At 41.5% G+C, this 25738-nt stretch overlaps 4 protein-coding genes across 4 annotated transcripts; 1 reads left to right on the top strand and 3 right to left on the bottom strand.

Moving 5' to 3' along the window:
* Positions 1-421: 421 nt before the first annotated feature.
* On the bottom strand, positions 422-3215 carry LOC110714650 (patellin-3-like). The gene is made up of 4 exons (XM_021893204.1): positions 1980-3215; positions 1341-1465; positions 1099-1249; positions 422-1008 (listed from the first exon to the last, which is right to left on the bottom strand). Exons 1-4 carry the CDS (start codon positions 2991-2993, stop codon positions 754-756), a joined length of 1545 nt encoding a protein of 514 aa, XP_021748896.1. The 5' UTR covers positions 2994-3215; the 3' UTR covers positions 422-753.
* A 1725-nt stretch (positions 3216-4940) lies between these two features.
* Positions 4941-8320, top strand: LOC110713998 (MICOS complex subunit Mic10-like). Its single transcript, XM_021892454.1, has 3 exons — positions 4941-5275; positions 6012-6154; positions 8117-8320. Exons 1-3 carry the CDS (start codon positions 5155-5157, stop codon positions 8129-8131), a joined length of 279 nt encoding a protein of 92 aa, XP_021748146.1. The 5' UTR covers positions 4941-5154; the 3' UTR covers positions 8132-8320.
* Positions 8321-8344: 24 nt separating this feature from the next.
* LOC110713997 (carboxymethylenebutenolidase homolog) lies at positions 8345-10489 on the bottom strand. Its single transcript, XM_021892453.1, has 3 exons — positions 10243-10489; positions 9371-9675; positions 8345-9074 (listed from the first exon to the last, which is right to left on the bottom strand). Exons 1-3 carry the CDS (start codon positions 10369-10371, stop codon positions 8552-8554), a joined length of 957 nt encoding a protein of 318 aa, XP_021748145.1. The 5' UTR covers positions 10372-10489; the 3' UTR covers positions 8345-8551.
* Positions 10490-20577: 10088 nt separating this feature from the next.
* Positions 20578-21504, bottom strand: LOC110714400. The gene has a single exon (XM_021892906.1). The coding sequence runs from the start codon at positions 21502-21504 to the stop codon at positions 20578-20580; it is 927 nt and encodes a 308-aa protein (XP_021748598.1).
* Between the last annotated feature and the right edge of the window lie 4234 nt (positions 21505-25738).

The raw sequence follows: 25738 nt of genomic DNA, 5'->3' as shown, positions 1-25738 counted from the left end.
CATCATTTGATTCCTTCAAAAGACACTGTTAGTCTAATAATGTCTATATTTGTCAAGGGTATCATAATTTCGAAGAAAAGTTTTCAAATGACATAAATTGAAAGTGCCAGTACACCTAATTGAGATGTGGTTCATATCAGAAACTAACCCTTATGATATAAATGAAATTTGAAGTACAAAAAATGTGACAGAATTACAGAAATTTAAATCGAAAATCATGTCAGAAAGAACTACTCCATAAATATAATAACCTGAAAGTGACTTAGCACCAAGGTTTTGAAGGACCATCTAATGGCAGAGAAATAACATCTGTAATTCTCACTACGTATTTATTTATACCAAGATATTCCCAGAAATTTACTTCGTAATAAAATGGATTTCTAGTTGGGCAATTACGCTTCCAAGAATTAAAAAGCATCCATAAAACAAGTATACAGATAAAATAAAACATTGAAGTTTTACGAGTTTTTACAATCATTATACACTCAACAGAAACCCTATGGTTCTATTTTCCTAATGGATCAACAAGCCAAAACCAATCAAGCGCTCTATCAGTTAGCACTTAACGTATGCTCCAAAAGGAAAGAAAATGGGTCAAAAAGTTGCAGAATGTTGAAAAAGGAAACAAAACTATAAAACAAAGATATGAACCAATGAAAATTTGAAGTGGAAACATATTGAACAAGGAAATCGACACTCATTTATAGCAATGTTGGCAATATCTTGAACTAGCTTAGAGCAAGATCATCATCATCAATCAGAGAAAGGCAACACTTTGTACCTGTATAGGAGTTTCTTTCTCTTGAAAGTTGGGTTGTCAACTGTGAGGACTATCTTACCAATTTCACCTACTTTGAAGCTTCCGGATATCACAGGATCATCACTTGAGGTCATCTTGGTTGACTTTTGTATAACCACAATGTAACTATTTTCAGCGCTAGGCACGAACTCGGCACTATAAGTGATGTCCCATCCCACTACTCGAAGCTCCCAAACGATGATACATTTCTACAAAATCCAATAATAGCAATTAAACTTACAAATAAATCATCACAGCAGGAAATTTGACACTAATTGAGTAGTTGTAGCAAAACCTACCTCAGAACATATGATTTCCACAAACTGCTTCGTTGCTGTTTTTAAGTTTAGGACAGTTGCAGGATCGTCCACAGTGAAATCCGGATTGCAATCACAATAATCAACACTAAGGCCACCATATTGAATAGGAACTTGCTCAGGAGATACATACCTGTTGCACCCAAAATACAAATTTTACTTTAGTATAACCATCAATTTTTCTGACGTCTGGAGAACAGGGGGAAGAAGTGAATGGTACTGACTTGAAAAGGGTTTCAGCAGTTTTTGAGGGTCCAGCAAACACAAACTTGCTCTTTGTTCTTTGGGTCATGAATGGGCTCATCATAGTGTAGAAGGCCAAATACCACCAAGGCACATTGATGAACACCTACGAATTAATTTCGTAACACAATTTATTAGGAACCAATAATTTCTTAGTTATACTTCCTACATCCTTAAGTAGATATGTTTGAATTTTTACTTCTTACATTAGAAACAATTTCAAATGGGGAAACTTGGTAAATGAAAGGTAAGATTTAAGAAAAATAAGTCTAATTCAAGTGAGTGCCACCTCCTAAACTTAGGATGCAATATATGATATCAAGCCAACTAGCAGGCTGCCACACACCCAAAGGTAGGCTCAAAGTTCTTATGCAATTAACATGAACATCAACTAGCTCGTTTGAGTTATAATACAAATACAAGCTAACTTCATCCAAACAATAAGCATCACCAGGATCAATCAACATCTATTGTACAACATCCAAACTAACAATCATGTTAAATTGCTAACACAACATTGATACAATACTGACTACCATTTCCAAGTGTAGGCAACAACAATAACAGCAACTGAGGATTAATGATTCAAATACAATATCTATAATTTCAAGGAAATATACCTGTTTGGCAACAAATTCAGGATAATTATCTTGCAGCAAATGAAGAGCTTGTCTAGTAGCCAACCTAAGGTCTCTTTTACCAGGACCAGGAGCATTCTTCAAATCATTAACCTGAAAAATAGTATTAACACCACCAGCATCGAAATCGAGCTTTCGAATACTCTTCTCTAAGAACTGAATCCTCCATTTCAGAAACTTCTCTCTCTTCTCCTCACTTGAAAAAGTCTTGGCATACAAATCCTTATTCTGAAACTCCCCATAAACATTATAACAAACTGGGTGACCTTCCCTATCATGTCCATGCATAAACACAACTTTTTCCAAAGCATCCCCTAAATCTTCATCCACTAATTTATCAATCCCAAAATTTTCCCTCCAAATTAGGGTATTCTTAAGCATTGAAAAAGCATCATTAACCCTAAAATCTCTTGCCCTTAGAAACTTCAGTAAAATCACATCAGTTCTATCGTCTTTCAACAAGGGTATTCCCCAAATTGAAACTTCCCCATCATTTTCATCTGGGTTTTTCTCATCCTCCTCATTTAAAGCTGATTCAATAGTATTTGAAGCTGAACTAGTAGCTGATTTAGATGATTTGGGCAAAAGGGTTTTATCAGACAGAGATTGTTTGAGCTGGGTTTTAAAATCTTCAAGGGATTTTCTCTCAAAATCTGAAAGATCAGAAAGAAGATTACTTTCCACTTTAAAAGAAACAGCTGATTGAATAAAGCTGCTTTTTTTAGGTTCCTTAATCTGGGTATCCTCGGATTCAGTAATTGTTTGTGATTCTGTGTGTTCTTCAACCTGAACAGCCGTTGTTGCTACCAGTGGTTCTGGGGTTGTTTCAGATTCTACTTTCGCCGGAGATTCTTCTTCCGGCACCGGAGATTCTGATTCCTTAGGTACAGAAGTCTCTGTTTCAGCTACTTGAACCGGAGATTCTGATTCTAATATTGCCGGATATGAGTTTTCCGGCGGAGGGGCAGTGGTGGAAGGAGGAATAGATTCTGCCATTATTGGAGAGAGAAAGTGGAGTGAATGAGGAGAGAGAAAGAGGAAAGATAGTGAATTAGTGAGTGAGAGGTAGGGAGTGAAACGGCGGCGTTTAGGGCGGAGAAAGGAGAATCCAAAGTGCAGAAAAAGGGAGAAAATTAATGAGAAGACAGGACAAAAGGAGGAAGAAGAAGGGGAAATTAACACGTGGAGGACAAATTAATTGTGATTGAAATCTTTATTCTACCTTTTGATTTTTAAAAAAGGAAAAAAAAAAGTGAGAGTATTTTAGATTGTTAAGTAAAAATAAGGAAAGATGGGAATGTTGACTACAAGTCAAACTGAAAATATCATCGGATTCTTTTTGGTTTTTACTGTCTGCCCATCGTTTTTGGCCCTTTTCAACTTATTTTTTATCTTTTTTACAGTGTAGGAAAAGAATTTGGTGGTCATATGAGTACAACTTTGGTGGTTTGTGGCCAACTAATCCTTGATATTTCTGGCAATATATTGCTGTGATAGTTACAAGTCTTACAACTTACAAGTAAGCAACAAAATCGGGTATGTCGAGTTGGCCATAACAAAATAGGGAGTGGAGATAAGTGTATCAAATATACAAATTTACGGTTGATAAAAATCTCACCATTAATCAAGTATTACTTGATAAATAATAAGATTAGGGCTTGTTCATATTTACTTATTTTCAGTTCAGTTCAGCTCCAATCAGTTCAGTTCAGTTCAGTTCAGCTCTAATCAGTTCAGTTCAGTTCAACTCTAATCAGTTCAGTTCAGTTCAGTTCAGTTTTATGCATTTTAATTTTTTAGTTCAGTTCAGCTCAGTTCAGTAAATATGAACAGGCACTTAGTTCGTAATATAAGTAACATGTATTGCTATTAGATTTATAATGAGCATTTACATCACTCGTCAAAAGATAGATTAGGTTTAGTGTTGTGGATTATTATTCAAAGCGGTTAATGAGGGTTGTGATATATATTATATACTCTGTATGTTTTGAAATAATTACACCATTTTAGTTTATTAGCATTTTACTATTGTGTTGTTGATGTCGTCATGTATTAGACCCCGCCGTGTGATATTCACTCTCATCTAATATTTAATTACAAATAATGCACTCACCAAATTGAAAAACATATTTCCTGTAAAAAAAAAAAATAAAAAAAAATCCCTTTTCCAATTAGACACTAAATAGAATGCCTCATTGGTGAATGTATAGTTACATACCACGCACTCAAGAGATGATATCCTAACATACACACGGTTAAATTACGGCCCCGTTTGGTTTAATGTAAAATATTTTCAATGGAAAATTAGTTTTCATTGGAAACATATTTTCAAGGAAAAACACAATTGCAAATTAGTTTTCCTTTGTTTGGTTGCATATAAGATTAGTCCAAGAAAAATAAAAAAATAAGAGTGGAAGTGTAAGGATGAATGAGAGGGAAGTAAAAAAAGAGGTAAGGAGGAGAGAGGAAAATGTGGCTTCCCTTGTTTTTGGAAGGAAAATGTTTTCCACCATTAAGGATGAAATTTTCCACCCTTGAAAAATTGTTTTCCACTCCTTAACAAACCAAACAAAGGAAAATGGGAAAAAATGGAAAATTCATTTTCCATGAAAACATTTTACATCAAACCAAATAGGGCCTCGTATGTGCAATATTTTACACTTTGGCTCATTTTGGGCTCTATAAGCTAGCTGACACTTATTGCAATTATTATACGTGATAAGTGGTATAATTCGTATAAGATCTCCTAGATCATGTTTCATTGGTGATCATATTATCGTTAATCAGATTAATCATGCTTTAAGGTCATATTGGATCAATTTAGGGTTTATGTTTTTGGCCACAATAGTGATCCAAGTTGGGCAATCAAATTTGAAGCATGAATCACTTTTGGCAAGTACATAAATATCATGACCCAAACAAATTGGGCCATAAATCATTGAAGACAAAAACCACAAAGGCCCGAAATCACAAAAGACTGAAAATCATCTGGTACCCTTGTTTACTCTATCAATCACCCAGAAAATCCGAAGAATCATCTCAAATTCTCATCAGAAGAAGAAGACGACGACGAAAGCAAAGGAGTAGCAAATCGGCAATACCAATATCACAATCTGCTTATTAAGACTCATCAACAACCAAAAGTTGAAGAACAAAAATGGCGGAAAATAGAAAAGAATACGACTTGGATGCCAAATGGGATGCTTGTCTTGATCTATCTCTTCGCCGCTTTGTTTACTCCTCCGTTGCCGGCGCTTTTTCCGGCCTTCTTCTCTTCCGTTAGTGTCTCCTTTTCCTTTAATTTCCTGCCCCCTTTATTTATGTCTATTTCAATTATACTTTTATTTTGAATGAATTGTGCTAATGATGCAAATGAGCTGCGCAGTTTTATGTTTTTGATGATAATTTCTTAGATTTGTTATTGTTTGTGTTGGTTTTTTGTTGGGTAATGTGGAAATTTGGTTTTGGGTTGATGGGGTGTTCTGGGATTTCGATTTTAGGGCATTTTGTTGGGTTGCAACGGATTTTTAGGGCTTTGAAGTTGAGATTGTGTTGAAAATTGTTGAATTTTTTGGTGAAGGTGATATTAGGTCAACAGTGATGTGTAATAATCGATTGTGTTAATGGATAAGTGCAGTAATAAATTCTTTGATATAGAGGAAATGGGGATTGATGAAGATGCTGCAGTGGTCTAGTAATCTCCTATACTGATGCCGATGTTGGTGCTTCCTATTTTTGGCTGGTGTTGAGGGTTTTGCTTGTGTTGTATTACTTGTATATATACTTAAAATTGGAAGAATTGTCTCTTAAAAGTAGATAGGAAGTGAATATGTGATGGATGGCATTGCGGCAATTGAAGCTGTAGCATTGATTTAATATGAAGTAAAAGTGTTTGTATGTTTGTTAGTGTTCGCGTTATTTCCAGAGTCATCATGCACTATTCATTTCCCCGTTTTCGTGATGTTGAGTGACTATTAGGCATTGATATTAGATTGTGCTGTTTTTTTCAATTAGGGAGTCCTGTGACTCGTTGGGCTTCTGTGGCTTTTGGTGCTGGAGTGGGTCTTGGATCTGCATATTCGGACTGTTCTAGATTGTTTGACAGCCCCACAGCAAATTTGAGGTCTTCAAACATATCTGACTCCCCTGTTTCTCAGGTAAGTAAATCTCCTTTTGTTTGTATACTATTGTATTGAAAGCATTTACTTTGTATCTGATTGGATAATTGGAGGCTATGCAGAATAGGTTAACATTAGCTTGATCTTTATAAGGTCAGAAAATCAATATTTGTTTGTATATGAAAAAACTTAAGTTGCTAAATACTTTTAAATAAATTATGTGAGCTTTCAAGAGAGAATGACTTTGATTTTCATGAGACTGGATTATGCTTAGTATATGGGGTACACATTATGTGGTTTAAACAAATAGACTCGAGACTATGTTTGATGGATGAGCACATATAGTTCCTGGCTGAAGTGTTGTGATAGCGAAGATGACTTTGATACTTTTCATGGTATGGCCTTGATTGAAGAGATAGTGGGTTGGCTCTCATTTCATTGGAGTTACATAATGTAATGACAACTTTAGTTGAAAAGTGTTTGTCTATGGTATACAAGTATGTCACAGAGTAGCTGATGGGATCGACCAAATCTAGTACGATTTTTAATGTCAAATTCAGGATTCTATAGAGTAGCTGGAAAGAATTTTAGAGGATATGGACAGGGAACATTATCTCACAAGTTTTACTATGGATAGAAATGTTCTAATTTTATAGCGAACTAAAACTAAGCTTACTTGAGTAATGATTATTGTTGGCAAAGGAATGATTCTGCTAGTTGACTGACTCTATACGGATGAGTATTTATCTTGAGCTGTACCTATTCCAATATTTGCTGAAATTATCTTGGAATTGTGCGCACTATGATGTGCATGAATATATGAGATTATCAATGTAGGAAACTAGTATTATTAATGTGCTAACAGGGAGCAGTAGGATTGTGTGCTCTTAGTACAGCTCTCTCCTGCTTGGTTTGTTTTTCCTGGGGTTAAAGAGGTATGAATGGTCTCATTTAATTTTGGAAGTGTCACTGCATATGAAAGACCTCTGCTAGTCAGATTTCTCCCTCTTTCATTGGTTACCTGATACGTGCTGGCTCTGAAATTTTGCTTTCTGCTATTTAATTTGATGTAGATTTGACCATTAGTGTAAGCGCGATGTAGATGTGTGAGATTCCGACTGGTCAGATGTCTCTCTTTTTCATTGTAATCTGGTATGTGATGGGTCTGAGATCTTGTCATCAGTTATTCGATCTTAGATTATTTATGTAATAGCTATGTAGATGTGAGAGACTCCCTAGGTTCCTTAGTTGGTTTTATCTATTTGGAGGCTAGTGAAGAGAGAAGCTCATTATATAAGTGAAGATGGCTCAATGCTTTTCATGCTTGGGTTTCATCTTATGAGAAACTACTCAAACTAGTGGAGAGAGTGATATCACTGATATGCTTGGGACTATAGTTGAAAGATCTAAAATTTAAAATCAAGAGGGCGACTGGAAGAACTCTGGAGTTGATTGGAATGATTAAAAAGCAAATAATACATGCTCCTTAGAAAACCTTGGCCCATGATTGATGATTCACTATGCTGCTCTTGACTCTTACTTTTGAGCAGATGCAGTTTTCAAGCTGCTCATCTGCTTCACGATGTTAGCTTTTCACTTTTTTGGTTTCCTGTTTTCAAACGTTTAAGTGGTCTAAATAGAATTTTCATGAAGGCCTTTGATCTATTTTTTAAGTTTTACCCTTGTTCTCTTCCTTTATCTCTATTTTCTAATTAATCATTGATGTGACTTCACTTTGGACTTGTAATTTGAACTGCAGAATTAACAAAGATTCTGATTATGTTTTTGGGCAATGTACTTTGGTGTCTTTTTATAGATATGAAGTAGTATACAATAGGAATTCCTCTCATAACAAGCAGCCTTATTTATATACAACTATGCCAATCCAAAATCTGCTCAGTTATTTCTTTCATAACAATCTTTGTTTTGTGAATTCATTTGAGTTTTCAGATCCTTTTGAGTTTTTCAGCTCCCATATTAATTAATATCTTCTCTATACAGGATGTGCAAGAGTGACTTTGAGTTGGTTACATATGTCCGAGGAACAAGTGAGAAGGGCTTCTTACTTGAGTTCACTTTACATAACTGTTATCCTATTGTAGTGCCGAAAATTGTTTTGATGGGTCATTGTACCCTTAATGTACTGCAAAGTTTTCATGAAACAATTCCTTTTTGTCTTGTAATGTTACCGTGATTTGGAGTTCCAATCAGGAGAATGGAAATTGAAAAGAAAGAAAAAATAAATTCTATAGCTAATGTGCTCAGCACATAAAATAAAATCTTTCTAGTTGACAGGCATTTCTTATTCGTTTGGAGATCCAAGTACATGGTGCTGCCTTTTAGGGTTCATAGAACCCTTGGGTCGATGTATTCTTTTACTTCATTGACACCGTCAGATAGCTCAACGCAACTATTTAAACAGTAGACAACTCAGACCTATTCTAGCAACTGATTTTGTAGCCAATTTCTCATGATCATGAAAGCTTCCTCTGCGTCTGCATCTTCTTCTGGAGTTTCTGGTCTGTGGACAAATCCATGTCCTCTACCTTCAAAAACAATTACCTTTGAGTTGTTCCCGATTACGTTCCCAAATTCATTGAGGATGCTAACCTGACAAAGAGGGTCATTATCTCCTGTTACAAACAGAACTGGTACCTTCACATTGGAAGCAGTAGATAAATTCATTCGTGTTCCATAGAAAGAAACACCAGTGTCAAAAACAGAGTCTTGGTCTCTGGCTAGCACGTCTAGTACTCGGCCACCTCCATAACAGAATCCTATTATGCCAAGCTTTCTAGAAGAATCAGCTGCCATAAACTCATCGACCATCCATTTGGTTGCTGTTGCAATGTCTGCTGCTATCCTGCTGGGATCATGTTTGGCTAGCCACTGCTCCAATTGAGCTTGTGATTGGTCCTTGGACCATGGATCACCACGGAAAAGATCAGGCACTAATACACTGCAGTTTCAAACACACTCAAAGTCATATAACATTTATTGTGGTGCTCTGAATTTAATAATAGAGTCCATAATCAGTTTGATATTGCAGTTCCAAACATAGTCATTTCCTCCAGTGTTTATGTTAGCATAGGCGAATAGCTAGCGATTTCACTGTCTTATTAGTTAAAACCACAGACGACACTAAGCCTCAGCACCACATGCTCCTATGACATCTATATACATGCTACATTCAGCAATGTTGTATTGCTTAGTTTCATTCAGACAGGAAAACCAACAATAAGGAAACATACGTACTTGTAGCCGTTGCAAGCAACGCGATAGGCAAAATCTCTGGTGTAAGAATCCTCAAAGCCAAATATGTCTGTCAAGAGTAGAATGCCAGCTCCATTGTTGTTCTTGACGGCCTGGAAGAGAGAGGCACGAATTGTATCGTTGCCATCTCCTATTTCAAGTTCTGCTCCATTCACCAACTCGCATGCCTCTGCATTATCTATGTCATCTTCCACCTTAAGTTGGCTGCAACATACTACTGAGCTTGATGTCTTCTTTTGTATGAAAGATGGTACGACGCGTTTCTTGGATGCTGAATTGCATCTTTTCTGTAATCAAACTGAAGCATCACAGTTAAGAAACTGATGTTGCATGTACTTTGTTAACCAATGTTAATAGATAGAAGAAAGTTTAGTATGCCATTTAATTGGAAATTTTCGACAAAAGTGATTTACTAACCAATATTTCACTAAGTAAACTTCTTCCACCATACTTCTATTCTCATTCTTGCGAAGTTTTAAGTATATCATTTAGCTCAAACTTTAAGTACTCCATATTAAATTTAGAAAGTGACCTATTATTTAGAAATATCCGTCTAGATAAAGGTCTAATTCGGCATGTAGTTCTACTATAAAAGCACAAATAATGCTATTGCAAGCAACTAACTTCACAAATTACAAGTGAAAAATCCACCAAATCTTGCAAAAACTCATAACAATAATCAAATTGCCATGATGTTATGTTAACTGTCACATATATATATACTTGTCTATGAATGCCAATGTTTACTCAACTTCAAGATATAAATTTCAACAAAAAATTCCCAGTAAACATTTTAAAATTTTTCTCAATAACATAACAAAAAAAAAAAAAGAATGGGTTCATGGAACACATACAGAGGTTAGAAGCAATGAAGAAGAAGATGATGAAGGCAAGCTTAAACGACGACACAACATAGAGAACTTGGATTTGTTGATGCTGATTATTGAAGGAAAATTAGAACAACATGGTGAAGCTAGCTCCATTTTTCTTTTTCTTTTTCTTTTTCTCTTTTTTTTTTAATTAATTGATGAACTTCAATGTTTTGTTTTTCAGAAAAACTGAGCCTTTCATTTTGTGTACTTACAATTTGTATTTTCTTAAAAAAAATAAAATAAAAAATTGTAATAATATCTTGTGTTAAATATCAGATATTTGTTGCTCTCATGAATTGATGTCAACATCTCTTGGACCAAAGTAATAAAGTATGTATAATTGCTTTTGACCTCATTCTTTGTTAATAAGAAGCTTTGAGCTATCCAAAATGATTAAATTAGAGGAATGTTTTTCTTAAAAAAAAAAAAAAAAAAAGAAAGAAAGAAAGAAAGAAAGAAATTAGAGGAATGTTAAACTGCATAGATAGTGAGCATACTGATTGATGAAATGATGAGTGTCTAGAGATTGAAGTTAAAAACAAATAATTATATCATAATGATCTTGAGAGTGTATCATTATTTCTTTTGAAGTCATTAATGTATCGATTAATCTTTTTTGATCAATAAGTGAGCCTTATATCAAAACTACACTCTATGAAATGAAAACTAAGGTATTGACTCTTTAGGAATCAAAATTTAAAGTGCTACAAGCGGGAAAGCTAATTCTTGGGCAAAATATTAAATAGTATTAGCAAAATCAAAGTGAAATCAGATTATATTATTTTCACCTTATCTTGTCTTATTTCAATATGCTCTATGCAAAGCTAATAAGAGCCTCCAAGCTTGTAAATTCAATAAGCTCACAATTCATACGAAGTATATAATGATTTAAGTTAAATTTAGAGTAATCATTTCAAATTAGCAACCTCAAAACAGATATTCAGTTATATAAAATTGATAAAATCCTTGGCGATATTATTCTCATGTGCTCCAAGTTTAAATCTGTGTCGTGGTCTCATGTTAATCGTGACCGCAATTGTGTCGCGCATTATCTTGCTAAGCTTATTCCGTTTGGTACCGAGCAATCTTGGGTTAATCGTTGTCCCCAAGAGGTTGCCCCTTATGTACTTATGGACCGTATTGTTGCTAATTAATATATCTGAGCTTAGCTTGTTTAAAAAAAAAAAAAAAAATTCAAACTTTACATATTCAAAGTATTATACATTAAGAATCAATTGATTTTGAGTTTTGTTTCGGGTGTTTTTTGGATTTCCTCGGATACTGGTCACGCTCTCCTGGCAACGAGACGGTCCTACCTACAAAATAACGAATATTCCGGTAAACGGAATATTCGCCTCCGACGATTAAGTTAGCAATCAGAACGGAAAAGACTAGAGAGAGAAAGTAAAGAGAAGTTGGAGCTATTTTATGCTCTGTTGTGTATATAAATGTCATTTTTTTTAAAAAAAAATCCCCCTCCCATCATAAATGATTGGGGTATTTATAGGGGTGGGACTCGTGCCCCTTTTTAGGGTTTGTACCCTAGATTGGCGTGGCGTGATTGGCTACGCAATCAGTGAATGCCAAGTGTTACCCTGAGGGCGCCGTTTTACGGCTTTCATTGCTATCTCTCGGGATTTGGGCCCTGACGTTATTAGGGATTTTTGGTGTGCTGATTAAAGAGGGAACACATGCCCTAAACACATGGCATCTTCTCATGACGACACTTGTCACCCTCTGACTGGGTCACGTGTCGCTACGAGATTGGCCTGAGACCTTAAGGGCTCTGAATTGCGTGGCATCTTCCCATGGTGACACGTGTCACCCTATAACTGGGCCACGTGTCACTATGGGATTGGTTCACGTATACGAGGTATTTTTACCCTCAACATTTGCCCCTCAGAAGGGTGGCTCGTACGCTTACAGGTCGACTCCTCTGATCTCAAATAGCCTTGGTGCGTACAAGCGTATTAGGGTTTTGTCAGTTTTCTGTCACCCTCTGTCTATCTATACAGAGGGCGCGGACAAAAGTAGGCCGTCTCGCTTTTAGGAGATGCAGCCGTCTTGCCATTGCGAAGGGAGCTTTAGCTCTGCCAACATCCCTTTGGACGCGCCGTTTATTAGGTCGTCATCTTTTCCGCCTAATTTAACGGAGTTGCTCCTTGTCCCTCCAAATTCTAGGTCACCTTTTCAAATTATAACCGTTCAGCTTTGTTTAGGCGGGAAAGATGAATTTACTGTCTTACCCCCATAAATTTTGCCTATATATACAAGGGGTTTGACTTCATTTTGGCACTTTGTAACTTTACATTCTCTAGAGAGAAGTCAGAGCTTCTAGAGAGAGAAAGTGAGTTTTTCTTTGAATTTTCGAGAGCTCCGCCGTGCGTTTGAGTTTTCCGGGCACTTTTGTTGAGTTTTCCGATCAACTTTCAAGGCTTCCAAGTTTTCAACACGTACAGAGGTAGGCCGCCTTCTTTCTTTTCTTTGCATTTTTATTTCTTTGTTCATTTAAAATCTGGCTCAACACTCGGCTTCGTCCGTTTCTCCTCATGAGGCCGCCCGTTCGCCTGGGACTGAGGAGTCTAGAGTGGACGGAGACGAGTTGTCTCCTTCATGGAATGGGTCCATTTCTAGTGCGTACCAACTCACATCCGCCCATTCTTCTCTGACCCTGTAGTCGAACATGGCACGGACAAGGAAGACGCATGATCTTTATGTGGCCTGAAATCCAGACGGAAGTCTGGTGAACCCTAGGCCTCCATATGACCCAAATAATGCCAACTTAGAGACCCCTTCTTCCACTCCTACGACCGCTTCCACAGGCACTCACTGCTCGGCCGTAGAAGTAACTTCTTCACTCGAGGAGCGCCAAAGAACTCAAGGCGCTTCTACTACAGGGGGAACGTCCGGGCGAACTCCGGAGTTGAGGTTCCCCCAATATGCCAACTCGGTCATGGATGGGGCCGAGTTGCTACTCTGTGAAGGACCTCCTTCCTCTTCTCGGGCGGACGCTGATACGTCCGTCCCAACCCCCTCAGACCTCTATCTCCGATATGGCAGGTCGGACAGACCAAGAACAGGGGTCTCAATTATTGAACCGTCCGACTTGCCCCCTCGCAAATCCCCTCCTACGGGGAGTCAGGCGGCCGGTGCCAAAGATAAAGGCAAAAGGCCCCTTGAGGATATTGTCTCTCCCCGAGGCGGCCATAGTTCTAGGAGCCGCAGCTCAGCGGAGGCAGCCGATCTGGACAGAGTGCTGTCTTCCGAGTTTAGGAGCATTCCTCAGCGAGAAGAGGATGAGGTTGAGAATGCGGCCGAGGGCGAAGCGGCGGCCGCTGGAGGCGAAGAGGTGATCGAGGAGGATGTTGCCAATATTGACAACTTCAAGGATCTGTTCGCCTGTACGGTGGGTAGCACAGCCTTGGTCTACCTGAACTACAAATTTGAGGAATACAAGGCATTTCTCCACCTTGGGGAGGGATTCGAAATCCAGCCTCCAAGGAAATCCCGCGCTCTGGCCGCTTGGGAGGAAGAGAGGTCGCGCCAAAGATCCTTTAGCGTCTACAGGGCGACCTTAGACGTAGGACTCCGCTTCCCCCTTCATCCTTTCGTCCGCACGATTTTGGACGAGTATGACATAGCCCTCTTCCATCTGATGCCAAACAGCTGGTTGAACATTTTTGGGTACTTGGTGACGTGCATCTGCAAAGGCTTCAAGCCAGACTTTGCAGTTTTCTGTGAGATGCACACACTGACTAAGCTGGACGCGGATACGGACGGCTGGTTCATCTTGAGCACCACTAGAGACTACATGATGGTGGTGGACCGCATCTCTAAGTGGCGTGACTGGAAGCACCGATTCTACCACATCAAGACCAAAGATTTTGAACTTAACTTGCGGATGAATCGGTTCAATGCTGAGCCAATTCAACTTGGACGCGGGGACCTCAAGCCTGATAAGCCACCCGTCCACCCTTGCTAGGAGTACCATCTTGAATATTTCAAAGTTAAGCGGGTGAGAAGGAACGGCAAAACTGAGCGCGTCCCAAGTAATTGGGTCCCTTTATCCAGCTGGCTGCGGGATCCCACATTTATGTCCGCCTATGGCCTGTACAAGAACCTGCCCCAAGGTGGACGCACGGACACATATACATATACAGATTATTTGAGTTTGAAGAATTTTCTAACACTTTCCTTTTCTCTTTCAGCTGAGGCGTACAAGATGCTTGACCCAGAGCAGAAAGGGGAGGTCAACATGACGGAGATTGACTTAGCTCGGTACAAGGCTCGCCAGAAGCTGTACGAGCAATCTAAAGAAGTAAGTATATCCATCTTGATTTCTTCCTTTCGTCCGTGTATGCATTACGGAAGAGACCTTCTTCCTAACTTGGCACGGCCTATCAATTATATTATCTTGCTCCCTTTTTGCTAACCTTTGCCTCTACAGCTGGCCACTCCAACCCCTAGGTCCAAACGGAAGCAGTCGTCCCCTGGATCCAAGACGGACAAGGATGGCAAGGCGTCCAAACAAAGGAAGACGGTCGCGTCCAAGACCACTTCCACTTCTACGGCCAAGGCGGCGTCACGGACTGCCTCTAAGTAGTCCAAAGGAGAACAACCCCGGCTGAGTGATAGCGGGGCCTCCAAGTCCATAGATCCGGCCACCACGCCGGGTCATGTTAGGTCCGAGAAATCGGACGATAGGGGTAAGTCGACCCTGGCAAAACCGACTGGGCCAGAATTGACTCCGCCCGTTTAAAGAGTCAATGAATCTGATTGGCTTGAAGCCACTCATTCGGTCGGCGACCAGCCTGGCCGGACGGGGGAAGAGGGTGACGAGCCTGTGTCGCCCCCGCCATTCACTTTCAACTTTCCTACCCCTCCAAGCTTCTCTGACGGTCAGTCCGAGTAATTTTGAATTTTCTATTTCGTTTCTTTTTTTTTTACTGAGCTTAAATTAAACTCTTTGCGTCCGCATACAGACATTGTAGAGGAGCTACAAATGAAGCTGCCCGGCCAGTCCCTTACTGGGGCGGACAGGAAGGCCTTGCGGGAAGCCATGGCCCGGGTCGTCCCTGCTGAACATCGAGATAAGCTGCGGGGGATACATGAGGGCTTCCTCAGCCCCATGATCAATTGCAGCGCTGAGGTAAATCTTACCCTCAAATGCACTTGGTCAGTTTTTCACTCTTACTTTGCTAACACATTTACCCTGTACGCAGCTCTTCCTGCGGCTGAATGTCTTCCTGGAATGGAAGGACAAGGAGAATGAGAGGCTGAAGCATGCCTGGGTCCAGATTCAGAAGACCCAGGATGCCATTACTGGGGAAACGGCCGTCCAGCGCCGGTATTTTGAAACCCAAATCAACGCCCTGTCTGACAAAGCAGCGCGGCAGGCTGAAGATTTGGTGAAGCTGGGCGAGGCCCTTCAGCAAGAGTCCGTGGTAAGAGACACCATGAGATAGGAGAGGGATCAGGCCCTGCTGGACGGCCAGCGCTGGAGGGAAGGGTTCGAGGCCTCAGAGAAGCTTCGAAGTGATGTGGCCTTGGCCCAAAAACACTTGGAGAAGGCCTTGGACGAGGCAGACGCACTGAGAGCCGAGGTGGAAAGTTTAAAGAAGTCCGTTGAGGACTTGACTCTCCAATTGCAAACACCTCGGGCCCCCATTGCGGATGAGGTAGTCAGCATTGAGCAGAATGCTGAGGACAGGCTGAAGAGCCACTTCTTTGAGTCTTTTGAGCTAATGGTGGACGAGGGAGAGGCGACCTTTTATCAGGAACGCTTCACCAAGCGTCTTAACTTTTTCTGCCTCAAAGAAGAGGCTAAGAAGGCCGGACAACCTTCCCCCGAGCTTGACGTCACGACAACTACCTCAGAAGAGGAGGAAGACGAGGGAGTGGCGGCCAGCAAAGATGGTGAGGCTGAGAGCAAGGAGGTGCCTGCTGATGACGCGTCCCTTGCCGTCGTTCAAGAGCCCGGCCCAGGCCAAAGTCCAGCTTCTACTCCAGCCGCCCCGTGATTTCAACTTTTTTCTGCCTTTGTTAATTATTTTATTTTTGTTCTGTATCCGCCGCCTTTTTGAGCGGTTTTATGTAAAGCACTTTGCCGCCCTTTGAGCGGTCTTTTATAAATTCAGCTTTCAGATTTTGCTTCATTGCAAATTTTACACTCAAGTTTTTGCATTTTCGTACGCGTACTTTTTCACGTTTTTGTGTCTTCGTACAATTAGAGGGTATGCCCCTTTATTCGGCGTTCGCCTAGTCCATATTTTGGGTGGTTTGATTGACTTGGTAGAGTTTATACCTTAGTTGGTATGACTTCTAACAAGTTAATCAAATCATAATAATGATTGCCCTTGGACTAGGTGGTACGCCGAATTAACACATTATTTGGCCGTTCAATTGGCTTTATGTGAGTTTGTCCGTTGAAACTATCGCTCGGACGCACTCAGAAAATTTCAAGTATGATCTCAACTTAAAATTTTCATGTTCGGCTGGGCTGGAGTGCCTAGGTATGCCCTTGCCCCATTAGATGGGTTTCACAGGGTACCTTACCTTTTCCGTCCGCCGTAATTAAGGGCGGACGTTTTCATATGACTCGGCTGGAATGCCTAGGTATGCCTTTGCCCCATTAGATGGGTTTCACAGGGTACCTTACCTTTTCCGTCCGCCTTAATTTAGGGCGGACATATTCATATGACTTGGCTGGAATGCCTAGGTATGCCCTTGCCCCATTAGATGGGTTTCACAGGGTACCTTACCTTTTCCATTCGCCTTAATTTAGGGCGGACATATTCATATGACTCGGGGTCAATTTGCCCGTTCTTATTTTATTTAATTTACTTTTCTTCTACGATCGAGTTGCTATGTTGCAAGCAACCTACTCGCAAATTTCACGCGGCCTATCCTTATAAATTATGACCGTGCAAATGAGCATAAATTAAATGGAAAAATAATTATAACAATGTTTGACTTTTCATTATTTTGTCAAAATTACATTGTTGTGGCCGTATGGATTACATTGCTCGGTCAACAGACCTAGCTGTATACACAGCTTTTGGCTAAGTACTTAAACATAATATCTCTTCAGATTGTCAGTGTTCCAAGTACGCGGAATGGGTTGGCCGTTCTGGATTCAAGACGGTAAGTCCCATCTCAGACCTCTTCCCTGACTCGATACGACCCTTCCCAATTTGGGGTCAGCTTCCCATCCTCATTTGCTCGTCCCACAGCCTCCATCTTCCTTAGGGCCAGATCTCCCAATTTTATCGGCCGCTTTGACACTTGGCGATTGTACGCCCTTGTCATCCGTAGACGATAGATTTCGTGTCTAAGTGCCGCGTTGCCCCTAGCTTCAGGAAGGAAGTCTAGGGCGGTCTTCATGGCTTCCCAATTGGCCGCTTCATCATATAGCATCACCCTAAGGGTGGGCTCATACATTTCAATTGGAAGGGCCGCCTCGGCACCATAGACCAAGAAGAAGGGAGTTTAACCTGTGGAACTCTTGGCCGTGGTTCGTATGGACCACAGCACATTGACTAACTCATCAGCCCATAAGTCGCCTGCTCTTTCAAGCTTGCGCTTAATTCCATTGGAGATCAATTTTTTGTATGCCTCTACCTGACCATTGGCTTGTGGTCGGTCGACTGAAGCAAAGCAGTGAGCTATGCCTTGGTCTTCCAACCATTATTTTAGTTGAGGTGTTTCGAACTGGGGTCCATTGTCGAACACCATAGACTGAGGAATTTCAAAGCGTGTAATGATTATCTTCCATATGAAAGCGGAAACATCCGTCCATTTGATGCCCCGGACAGCCTCGGCCTCTACCCATTTTGTGAAGTAGTCTACTGCTACAAACACATACCGCCTTTGGCCGGACGCTGGTGTGTACGGTCCTAAAATGTCCATCCCCCATTTGGCAAAGGGGAGCGGACTACTGATGGCCGAAAGACTGTTGGCGGGACGGTGAATTAATGTTGCGAACCTCTGGCACTTGTCACACTTCTTTACCATTTCCATGGCGTCCGACTTTAAGCTCGACCAGTAGTAACCCAGGCGGGCAGCCTTTTCAGCCAAAGCTCGTCCTCCAATGTGAGAGCCGCACTGCCCCTGGTGAAGATCATCCAAGACGTCATGCCCTCTCTCAAGAGTGATACATTTCAGGTACGACTTTACAAATGCCTTTTTAAACAACTCTCCTTGCTTAATTTCAAACCAGGCCGCTCTCTTTTTCATCAGCCAGCTCTCTTTAGGATCGGTCGGGAGTAATCCGTCCTTTAGGTAAGATATGATCCCGTCCATCCAAGTGGAGCTTCTATCAATGGCATGTACTGGTTCAGCGTCAATACTCCTCTTTTCTTTTACTTCCCAAAACACCGACCTGGGAGTATCACATGATGCTGAGGATGCTAACTTAGAGAGGTCGTCCGCCTGATGATTAGACGAACGAGGAACCTGCTGTAGAGTAAAGTGATCTAGGCTCTTGGCCTCCACTTTTACAATCTTCAATTATTTTATCATAGCCGGCTCCCTCGCCTCGAAGTCCCCATTCACCTGGCCGACTACAAGTAGGGAGTCCGAACATACATCAATTTTTGTCGCTCCTGCCGCCTTACACATTCAAAGGCTGCCCAAGAGGGCTTCGTACTCAGCCTCATTATTAGAGGCTTGAAACTGAAATCTCAAAGCGTACTCAAACTTATCTCCCTCAGGAGACTGGCATATAACCCCTGCACCGCAACCAGTAGCTGTCGCGCTACCATCCACGAACACTTTCCAGATCTGGTCTCCGGCCGTCTGAAGATCCGGCCGAGTCATTTCAGCTAAAAAATTAGCAAAGGCTTGCCCCTTGATTGCTTTTCTTGGCTCAAATGTAATATACAAGCCTCTCATTTCCAAGGCCCATTTAAGCATACGGCCGCTTGCCTCTAGAGTTGTAAATGGCTTCTTCAAAGGTTGGTCTGTGTTGACCACAATAGAATGTGCCAAGAAGTATGGCCGCAGCTTTTTCGATGCCATGTATAATGCCAAGCCAAATTTTTCAATAGGGGGATACCTTAGCTCGGCGTTATGAAGTACGTGGCTAATAAAGTAGACATGGATCTAGCGGCCGTCCCGCTCAGCAAGTAGGACGACACTTAAGGAGTGTTCAGAGATGGCAAGATAGATAAATAGCTTCTCGTTCTTAAGTGGACTGACAAGCCGAGGCAATGTATGTAGGTGGCCTTTTAGCTGTACGAAGGCATCCTCAGCCTCCTCTGTCCACTCGAACATGGCTTTCTTTTTTATGGTTTGAAAGAAATAGCGGTACTTATCCCCTGATCTTGACAGAAATCTACCAAGTGTGGCCAAACAGCCGGTCAATCTTTGGACTTCTTTAATTGTCCTTGGTGACTTCATGTCCATGACGACTTGGATTTTTTCAGGGTTGGCCTCAATTCCACGCTGATCAATTAAAAATCCAATAAATTTACCAGACTCAACACCAAAGACACATTTCTTTGGATTTAACATCATCTTATGCCGCCTGAGTTCGGTGAAAGTTTCGCGTAGGTCCTTCAAATGGTCGGCCGACTCTTTTGCCTTGACAATCATGTCATCAATGTACGCCTCCATATTCCGGCCGAGCTGATCTCTGAAAATTGTATTAACAAGTTGTTGAAAGGTAGCTGGGGCATTCTTAAGGCCGAATGGCATAACTTTGTAACAATACAACCCCTGCTCAGTTACGAACGCTATTTTCTCCTGATCTTCTTCCCATAATGGAATTTGATGGAATCCGGAGTATGCGTCCATAAAAATCATCAGGGCATGCCCGGCCTTCGAATCAACCAGGCGGTCGATTTTGGGCAAGGGAAAGCTATCCTTAGGGCATGCCTTGTTCAGATCGGTGTAATCCACACAGATTCTCCAAGTTCCATTCGGCTTCTTCACGAGGACCACATTGACCACCCATTCTAGGTAATAACATTGCCGAATGAAACCGGCGTCCAGAAGCTTTTTGACTTCTGCTGCGGCCGCCTGATTCCTCTCTTCTCCATGATTCCTTTTCTTCTGGCGGACAGGTTTAACGGCCGGGTTTACAGCCAATTTATGCACGGCCAGGTCAGGGCTTATACCTGGCATCTCGCCGACATCAAATGCAAATACATCTTTAAACTCTCTCAATAATTGAATTAACTCATCCCCAAGCACACCCAAAGCTATAGTGCCCACACTAACCGTCCGACCTGGTTGATCGGGGTCAAGCACTATATCTTGGTGGCTGCCAGTCGGCTGAGGTCGTAAATCCTCTGGCCGACCGACAGTCATTAGCTGCTATGCTTGCTCTATCTTGGCCGCCTTGCGCTTCTGGCCGACCTGATGTGTTGCGAGTGAGGTTCCTTCTTCTTTTGGCTCGGACGATTTTGGTCCGCGCGTTGTAGGCTTAACCGCCAACTGATTACATTCTTTTGCCATTTTCTGACTTCCTTGGATTGTACCTATTTTCCCGTCCGTCCTCTCAAACTTTAGCAGCATTAGGTGAGGCACAATGACTGCTTTTTCTGCATTTAGTGTAGGACAGCCGAGTATGACATTATATCCAGTCAGTTCTTTCACAACCAAGAAGCGGACAACCATATCTCTTCCTTCCCCTTTTTTCCCAAATCGGACAGGTAAGTCTATCCGCCCTACCGGGTGGATGACATTCCCCCCAAATCCGACCAACGGGTGAGTGATGTCCTGGAGAGCATCCTCTGGGAAGCTTAGATTCTTCAAGGCGGCCAGGCTGATGATATCAGCCGCGCTACCCGTGTCTATCAATATTCGTCCGACCTTCAAATTGGTTATCTTCATAATGAATACCATGGGATCATTGTGCAAGGCTTTAACCTCCCCCCGATCGGCTTCACTAATGATTACTTCAGGGAAAGGTTCGGCCTTTATAGAGTCCATTTGCATCACCTTTCCCAAGTTGCGGGCGTCCTGCTTGATCCCTCTCATAGTGGGGCCGCCTGAGGCAAATCCTCCTGATATCACGGCCACAAAACCTGAATCAGTGTTGTTGCCATCATGTTCCTTATCTTTGTTCTTATCATTCTTCTGTCTTTGCTCGGACGTGTTGTTTGTCCGTGTGTAAGTGAATTTGGACTTCATCACATACAAATTCAGCATGCCCTTCTCGGCTAGTTTGTCCAGCAGTCTCTTCAAGTTGATACAATCCTTCGTGTCATGTCCCACGTCCTTGTGGTAATGACAATACATGTTCTTGTTCCTAACTGAGCCGGGCCTCTCAGCGGTTGTGGCTTCTCAAATTCAAACTTATCCTTGAATTCCATCAGGATAGAATAACAATCCTTGTTGAATTCAAACTGAGGCTCGTACGCCTTGACCTTCTTGGACTTCTGTGGCTGGGCATCAGCCACCCAGACTTCCTTTCTCTTTTTTCCTTCTTTCTTTTGGCCGGCCGAGTCTTGCTGAGAAGGTTTTTACTCAGCCCCCTTGGTCGGCGCTTCTATTTTCGTGAGCGAACAAAAGTTCGTCGCCTCAATATAAGCTTCGGCTTCCCGCAGAACACCTGCGTATAATCTTTTTCCTTACCAGGTCAAACTTAAAACCATTGTGCCTTAATCCCCGGAGAAATTCGGAGTAAGCCATTTCGTCCGGCAGATTATGAATTTGGGCTTTTTCTTGGTTAAATCGTTGGACGTACGAGCGTAAGCCCTCATTTTTTCCTTGGACGATTGTAGCCAAATTAAGGCTAGTCTTTTGAGGCGGTATGTTGTATGAAAAATTTCCCACGAACAGCATACTAAGAGTAGTAAAACAATTTATACATCCAGCCGACAAACTGTTGAACAATCCTGCGCCACACCTTTCAGAATGGCCGGGAAACATTTTCACCAAGTAGCGTCATCTACGCTTTGCAAGTACATCAGGTTCCCGTACGAGGTGATGTGCTCTTCTGGGTTGCCCGTGCCATCATAGGCTCCCACAAGTACACTCTTAACCTTTGGCGGCTGAGAGGCATTTAAGATATCTTGCGAAAACAAGGGCGGCTTATCTCCCAGAGTAAGTAGGCGCATCTGCCAATCGATGGGTTGCGGTTGCACGGACGGTCCAGCCAGATAGGGAGCCTGTCCGTACACCTGCCCGTATGGCCCATATTGTCCGTATGCCTGGGGGTTCGGCTGCATCAAGCCATTGAACCCCTGAGGAGGCTGATATTGCAGTGATTGGGCTATAATAGGAGTTGGAGCATGAAAGACTGGAATAGGAGTTGGGGTGCGGACCGCCTGACTTCCGCTGGTGATGGCCGTGTTGGTATGTTGGGAAAGAGAATGATGTGAAAAATCATCCGGCATAGTTGGGGTTGAGGCCGTGTCTGAGTAGGCGGCGCGCTCCCGCTGCTTATGCCGAAGGTAATCTCTTGCGTCCTTCCATCGTCTGGACGGCTCAGGCTCCTCTCTTCGAGGCTGCCTACCCCTCCCCCCAGCCGACTGCGTTTTCGCTAGCAAGTCAGAGAAATTAGTCCGTGGTTGTAGACACCCATTTGTGTCTCCCCAAAACCAAACCCAGTGATGAGTGCCTTTCACGTCGAATCATAATCGAATGAAACGAAAGTGTGGAAAGGTCTAGTGTTGCGGAAAGTTTTATTTCTTTTCTTTTCTTTTCTCTTCTCTCTGTTTTTTGAAAACTTTATTTTAAGAAAACAGCCAATCCAGTTTGGTTGGTCCATGATATGGGTCCAATAGTGGTGTAGTTGGATAGGGCTTGCAAAGATCTTTCCAACGATATATTATAAGCCCAATTCCGATGAATATTGTGGAATTTATGGCCAATTTACTAAACTGGGCCTGGTTTGAGCTTTAAGTACGGCCCAATGATCTAGGGGAGGGCCTAATATGATTTATCATTCCTAATGTAATTAGGAATGGTTTTGGTCTTCTAGAACATTCTAGAAGGTTCTTATCATTCTTAATTCAATTAGGATTCTTCAGAGTTTTAATCAAGATCAAATAGCATTTTCGACTGAAATTATATTATTTTATCTTCCAGTACGGGAATTTTATCAGAATTTCGAAAACGCGTTAAAAGTCGGTTTGGCGTCCAACCCCAGGCCTTGGCGCCTGGAACCAGGATTGGCGCCAGACGCCAGCCATTGGCGCCTGGCGCTAGCCACTCGTCCTGGCGCCAATGAGCCAGGGCTGGCGCCAAGGTGGTTCTGTGGTCTTCAGACTCTGTTTTGATAAATTATCTTTTTTTGGATGTTTTTCTCTATAAATATCGTATCATAAACTCCGTTTTCATGGAGAATTCTCCTTATTCTGAGATCATCTACAATCAACATTCATCAACAATCACTTTATGATTCACAATTCTCTTTATTCTTAAGTTTTCATTCATCATCTTTCATTCATCAATTTTCAATAACATTGGTCTTTTAGTATTCTTTTCTAAACTTTGCTATTTCATACAAAATTCCGCATTCACAAGATCTAGAAACACATAGCCATATTCGAAGTTGCCTTCGCCCTAGACGTGAAAGGTTTTAATTTCTGAGGGTTTGGTCCCAAATCTCTCTTTCAATTATTTAATTTAATTGTTTTGATTATTATTTTCCTTGAAGTTACTAACGTGTGTATTTTGTAATTAGAAAGAGGTACGAGGCATCCAAGTAAGTACTTTAATGGTTTAATTGATTTTATGATGTAGATATCATGCTTAGATTGTTATTTATGATTCCTAGTATCATGTCTAGGGTGTTTTTAATATTAAGTATGATTTAAAAGTATGATGCTTCCTATATTCTTCCTAATATTTATTATGATTATGATTGATATTATTGTTGTTAATGATGTTGATTATTTATTATGTTGCTTGATATGCATATTATTTTATATTGTTATTGCTTGATCACCTTTATGCAGGTTAAAGGGAATTGGTACTTGCAATCACGCTTGATAAGATAATTAATAATCTTGTTAGGTTAATTGTGATTATAATTTCAAGTGATCGCCAATAATAGTTTATTTGTACATTAAATTCAACCAACATAGATAAACAGGTTTAGGGTTAATCTATTGATTGTATGTTAGTCAGAAAGTGCACATGAATACGAGCAGAATAAAGTAGAGGCCTATTATTAGGGCAGGTTCAATCTCTTTTAGGTTGGATTTGTACCATCATCCCCGGACCCTTATTTGGTTCATGACCTTATGGAGTTGACGATCTCTTGGATCGTTAAGGGGTGTAACCTTCACCTCGTGAACGGTTTACAAGTTCCTTCAAAACTTGTTGGCGACTCTTTTGCTCTATCTTCTTCCCTTTTGGACGCCACCGTACTTCAGTGTATGATCACAGTGGGGTTCAAGATAGTGGGATTTTAAAGGCTTGAAACTATTCCCCACAGTGGTACTCTCGGGGACCTTCCAGTCGGCCTTCGAAAGGGAGTGTTTCCAGCGTCCATTGCATGGACCCTCTTTGCTGTGCGTCTTCTTTAGAGCCCTCTGCTCCTCTCTCCTGGGCGGCTGCCTAGAGGTAGAGGCTCCATTGATTTCAATATCTTTTCTGAGTTTGTTAAGCGCGGCCTTAAGAGAGGCTGCGGTAACATGAGGGTCATCAGCTTCTTGAAATGTGGCTATCAGAGGATCGCTAGTACGGATTGTAGGGATTAAATCCTCTACATGTCCATTCTCGCCTGGATTAGGTGTCTGACCGTCTATCGCCATAGCGTACGAGTATCCCCACAGACGGCGCCAAATGTTTCGGGTGTTTTTTGGATTTCCTCGGATACTGGTCACGCTCTCCTGGCAACGAGACGGTCCCACCTGCAAAATAACGAATATTCCGGTAAACGGAATATTCGCCTCCGATGATCAAGTTAGCGATCAGAACGAAAAAGGCTAGAGAGAGAAAGTAGAGAGAAGTTGGAGCTATTTTATGCTCTGTTGTGTATATAAATGTCTTTTTTTTTAAAAAAATCCCCCTCCCATCATAAATGATTGGGGTATTTATAGGGGTGGGACTCGTGCCCCTTTTTAGGGTTTGTACCCTAGATTGGCGTGGCGTGATTGGCTGCGCAATCAGTGAATGCCACGTGTTACCCTGAGGGCGCCGTTTTACGGCTTTCATTGGTATCTCTCGGGATTTAGGCCCTGACGTTATTAGGGCTTTTTGGTGTGCTGATTAAAGAGGGAACACATGCCCTAAACACATGGCATCTTCTCATGACGACACGTGTCACCCTCTGACTGGGTCACGTGTCGCTACGAGATTGGCCTGAGACCTTAAGGGCTCTGAATTGCGTGGCATCTTCCCATGGTGACACGTGTCATCCTATAACTGGGCCACGTGTCACTATGGGATTGGTCCACGTATACGAGGTATTTTTACCCTCAACAAGTTTCACGTTAATATAATTCATCAATTTTTTTTTCCAATTCTTAGGAGATGTGCTAAACAAGTTCAAAAATGTGTCATGAAAATATGATTGTAT

This window comes from Chenopodium quinoa, unplaced genomic scaffold (genome assembly GCF_001683475.1).
Source record: "Chenopodium quinoa cultivar QQ74 unplaced genomic scaffold, ASM168347v1, whole genome shotgun sequence".
NCBI lineage: Eukaryota > Viridiplantae > Streptophyta > Magnoliopsida > Caryophyllales > Amaranthaceae > Chenopodium > Chenopodium quinoa.
Note: the sequence above shows the minus strand (reverse complement) of the source record. Positions and strands in the feature narration are given on the sequence as shown.

Excerpts from the sequence above, each read along its gene's own strand:
- LOC110713997 (XM_021892453.1), bottom strand. The coding sequence starts at position 10,371 with ATGGAGCTAGCTTCACCATGTTGTTCTAATTTTCCTTCAATAATCAGC. Across the intron at positions 9,676-10,242 it reads CTTCATTGCTTCTAACCTCT|AAAAGATGCAATTCAGCATC; the intron begins GTATGTGTTCCA and ends GTTTGATTACAG. Across the intron at positions 9,075-9,370 it reads GTTGCTTGCAACGGCTACAA|TGTATTAGTGCCTGATCTTT; the intron begins GTACGTATGTTT and ends TTGAAACTGCAG.
- LOC110714650 (XM_021893204.1), bottom strand. The coding sequence starts at position 2,993 with ATGGCAGAATCTATTCCTCCTTCCACCACTGCCCCTCCGCCGGAAAAC. Across the intron at positions 1,250-1,340 it reads ACTGCTGAAACCCTTTTCAA|GTATGTATCTCCTGAGCAAG; the intron begins GTCAGTACCATT and ends TGGGTGCAACAG. Across the intron at positions 1,009-1,098 it reads TGGAAATCATATGTTCTGAG|AAATGTATCATCGTTTGGGA; the intron begins GTAGGTTTTGCT and ends TGGATTTTGTAG.
- LOC110714400 (XM_021892906.1), bottom strand. The coding sequence starts at position 21,504 with ATGTATTGTCATTACCACAAGGACGTGGGACATGACACGAAGGATTGT.
- LOC110713998 (XM_021892454.1), top strand. The coding sequence starts at position 5,155 with ATGGCGGAAAATAGAAAAGAATACGACTTGGATGCCAAATGGGATGCT. Across the intron at positions 5,276-6,011 it reads TTCCGGCCTTCTTCTCTTCC|GGAGTCCTGTGACTCGTTGG; the intron begins GTTAGTGTCTCC and ends TTTTTCAATTAG.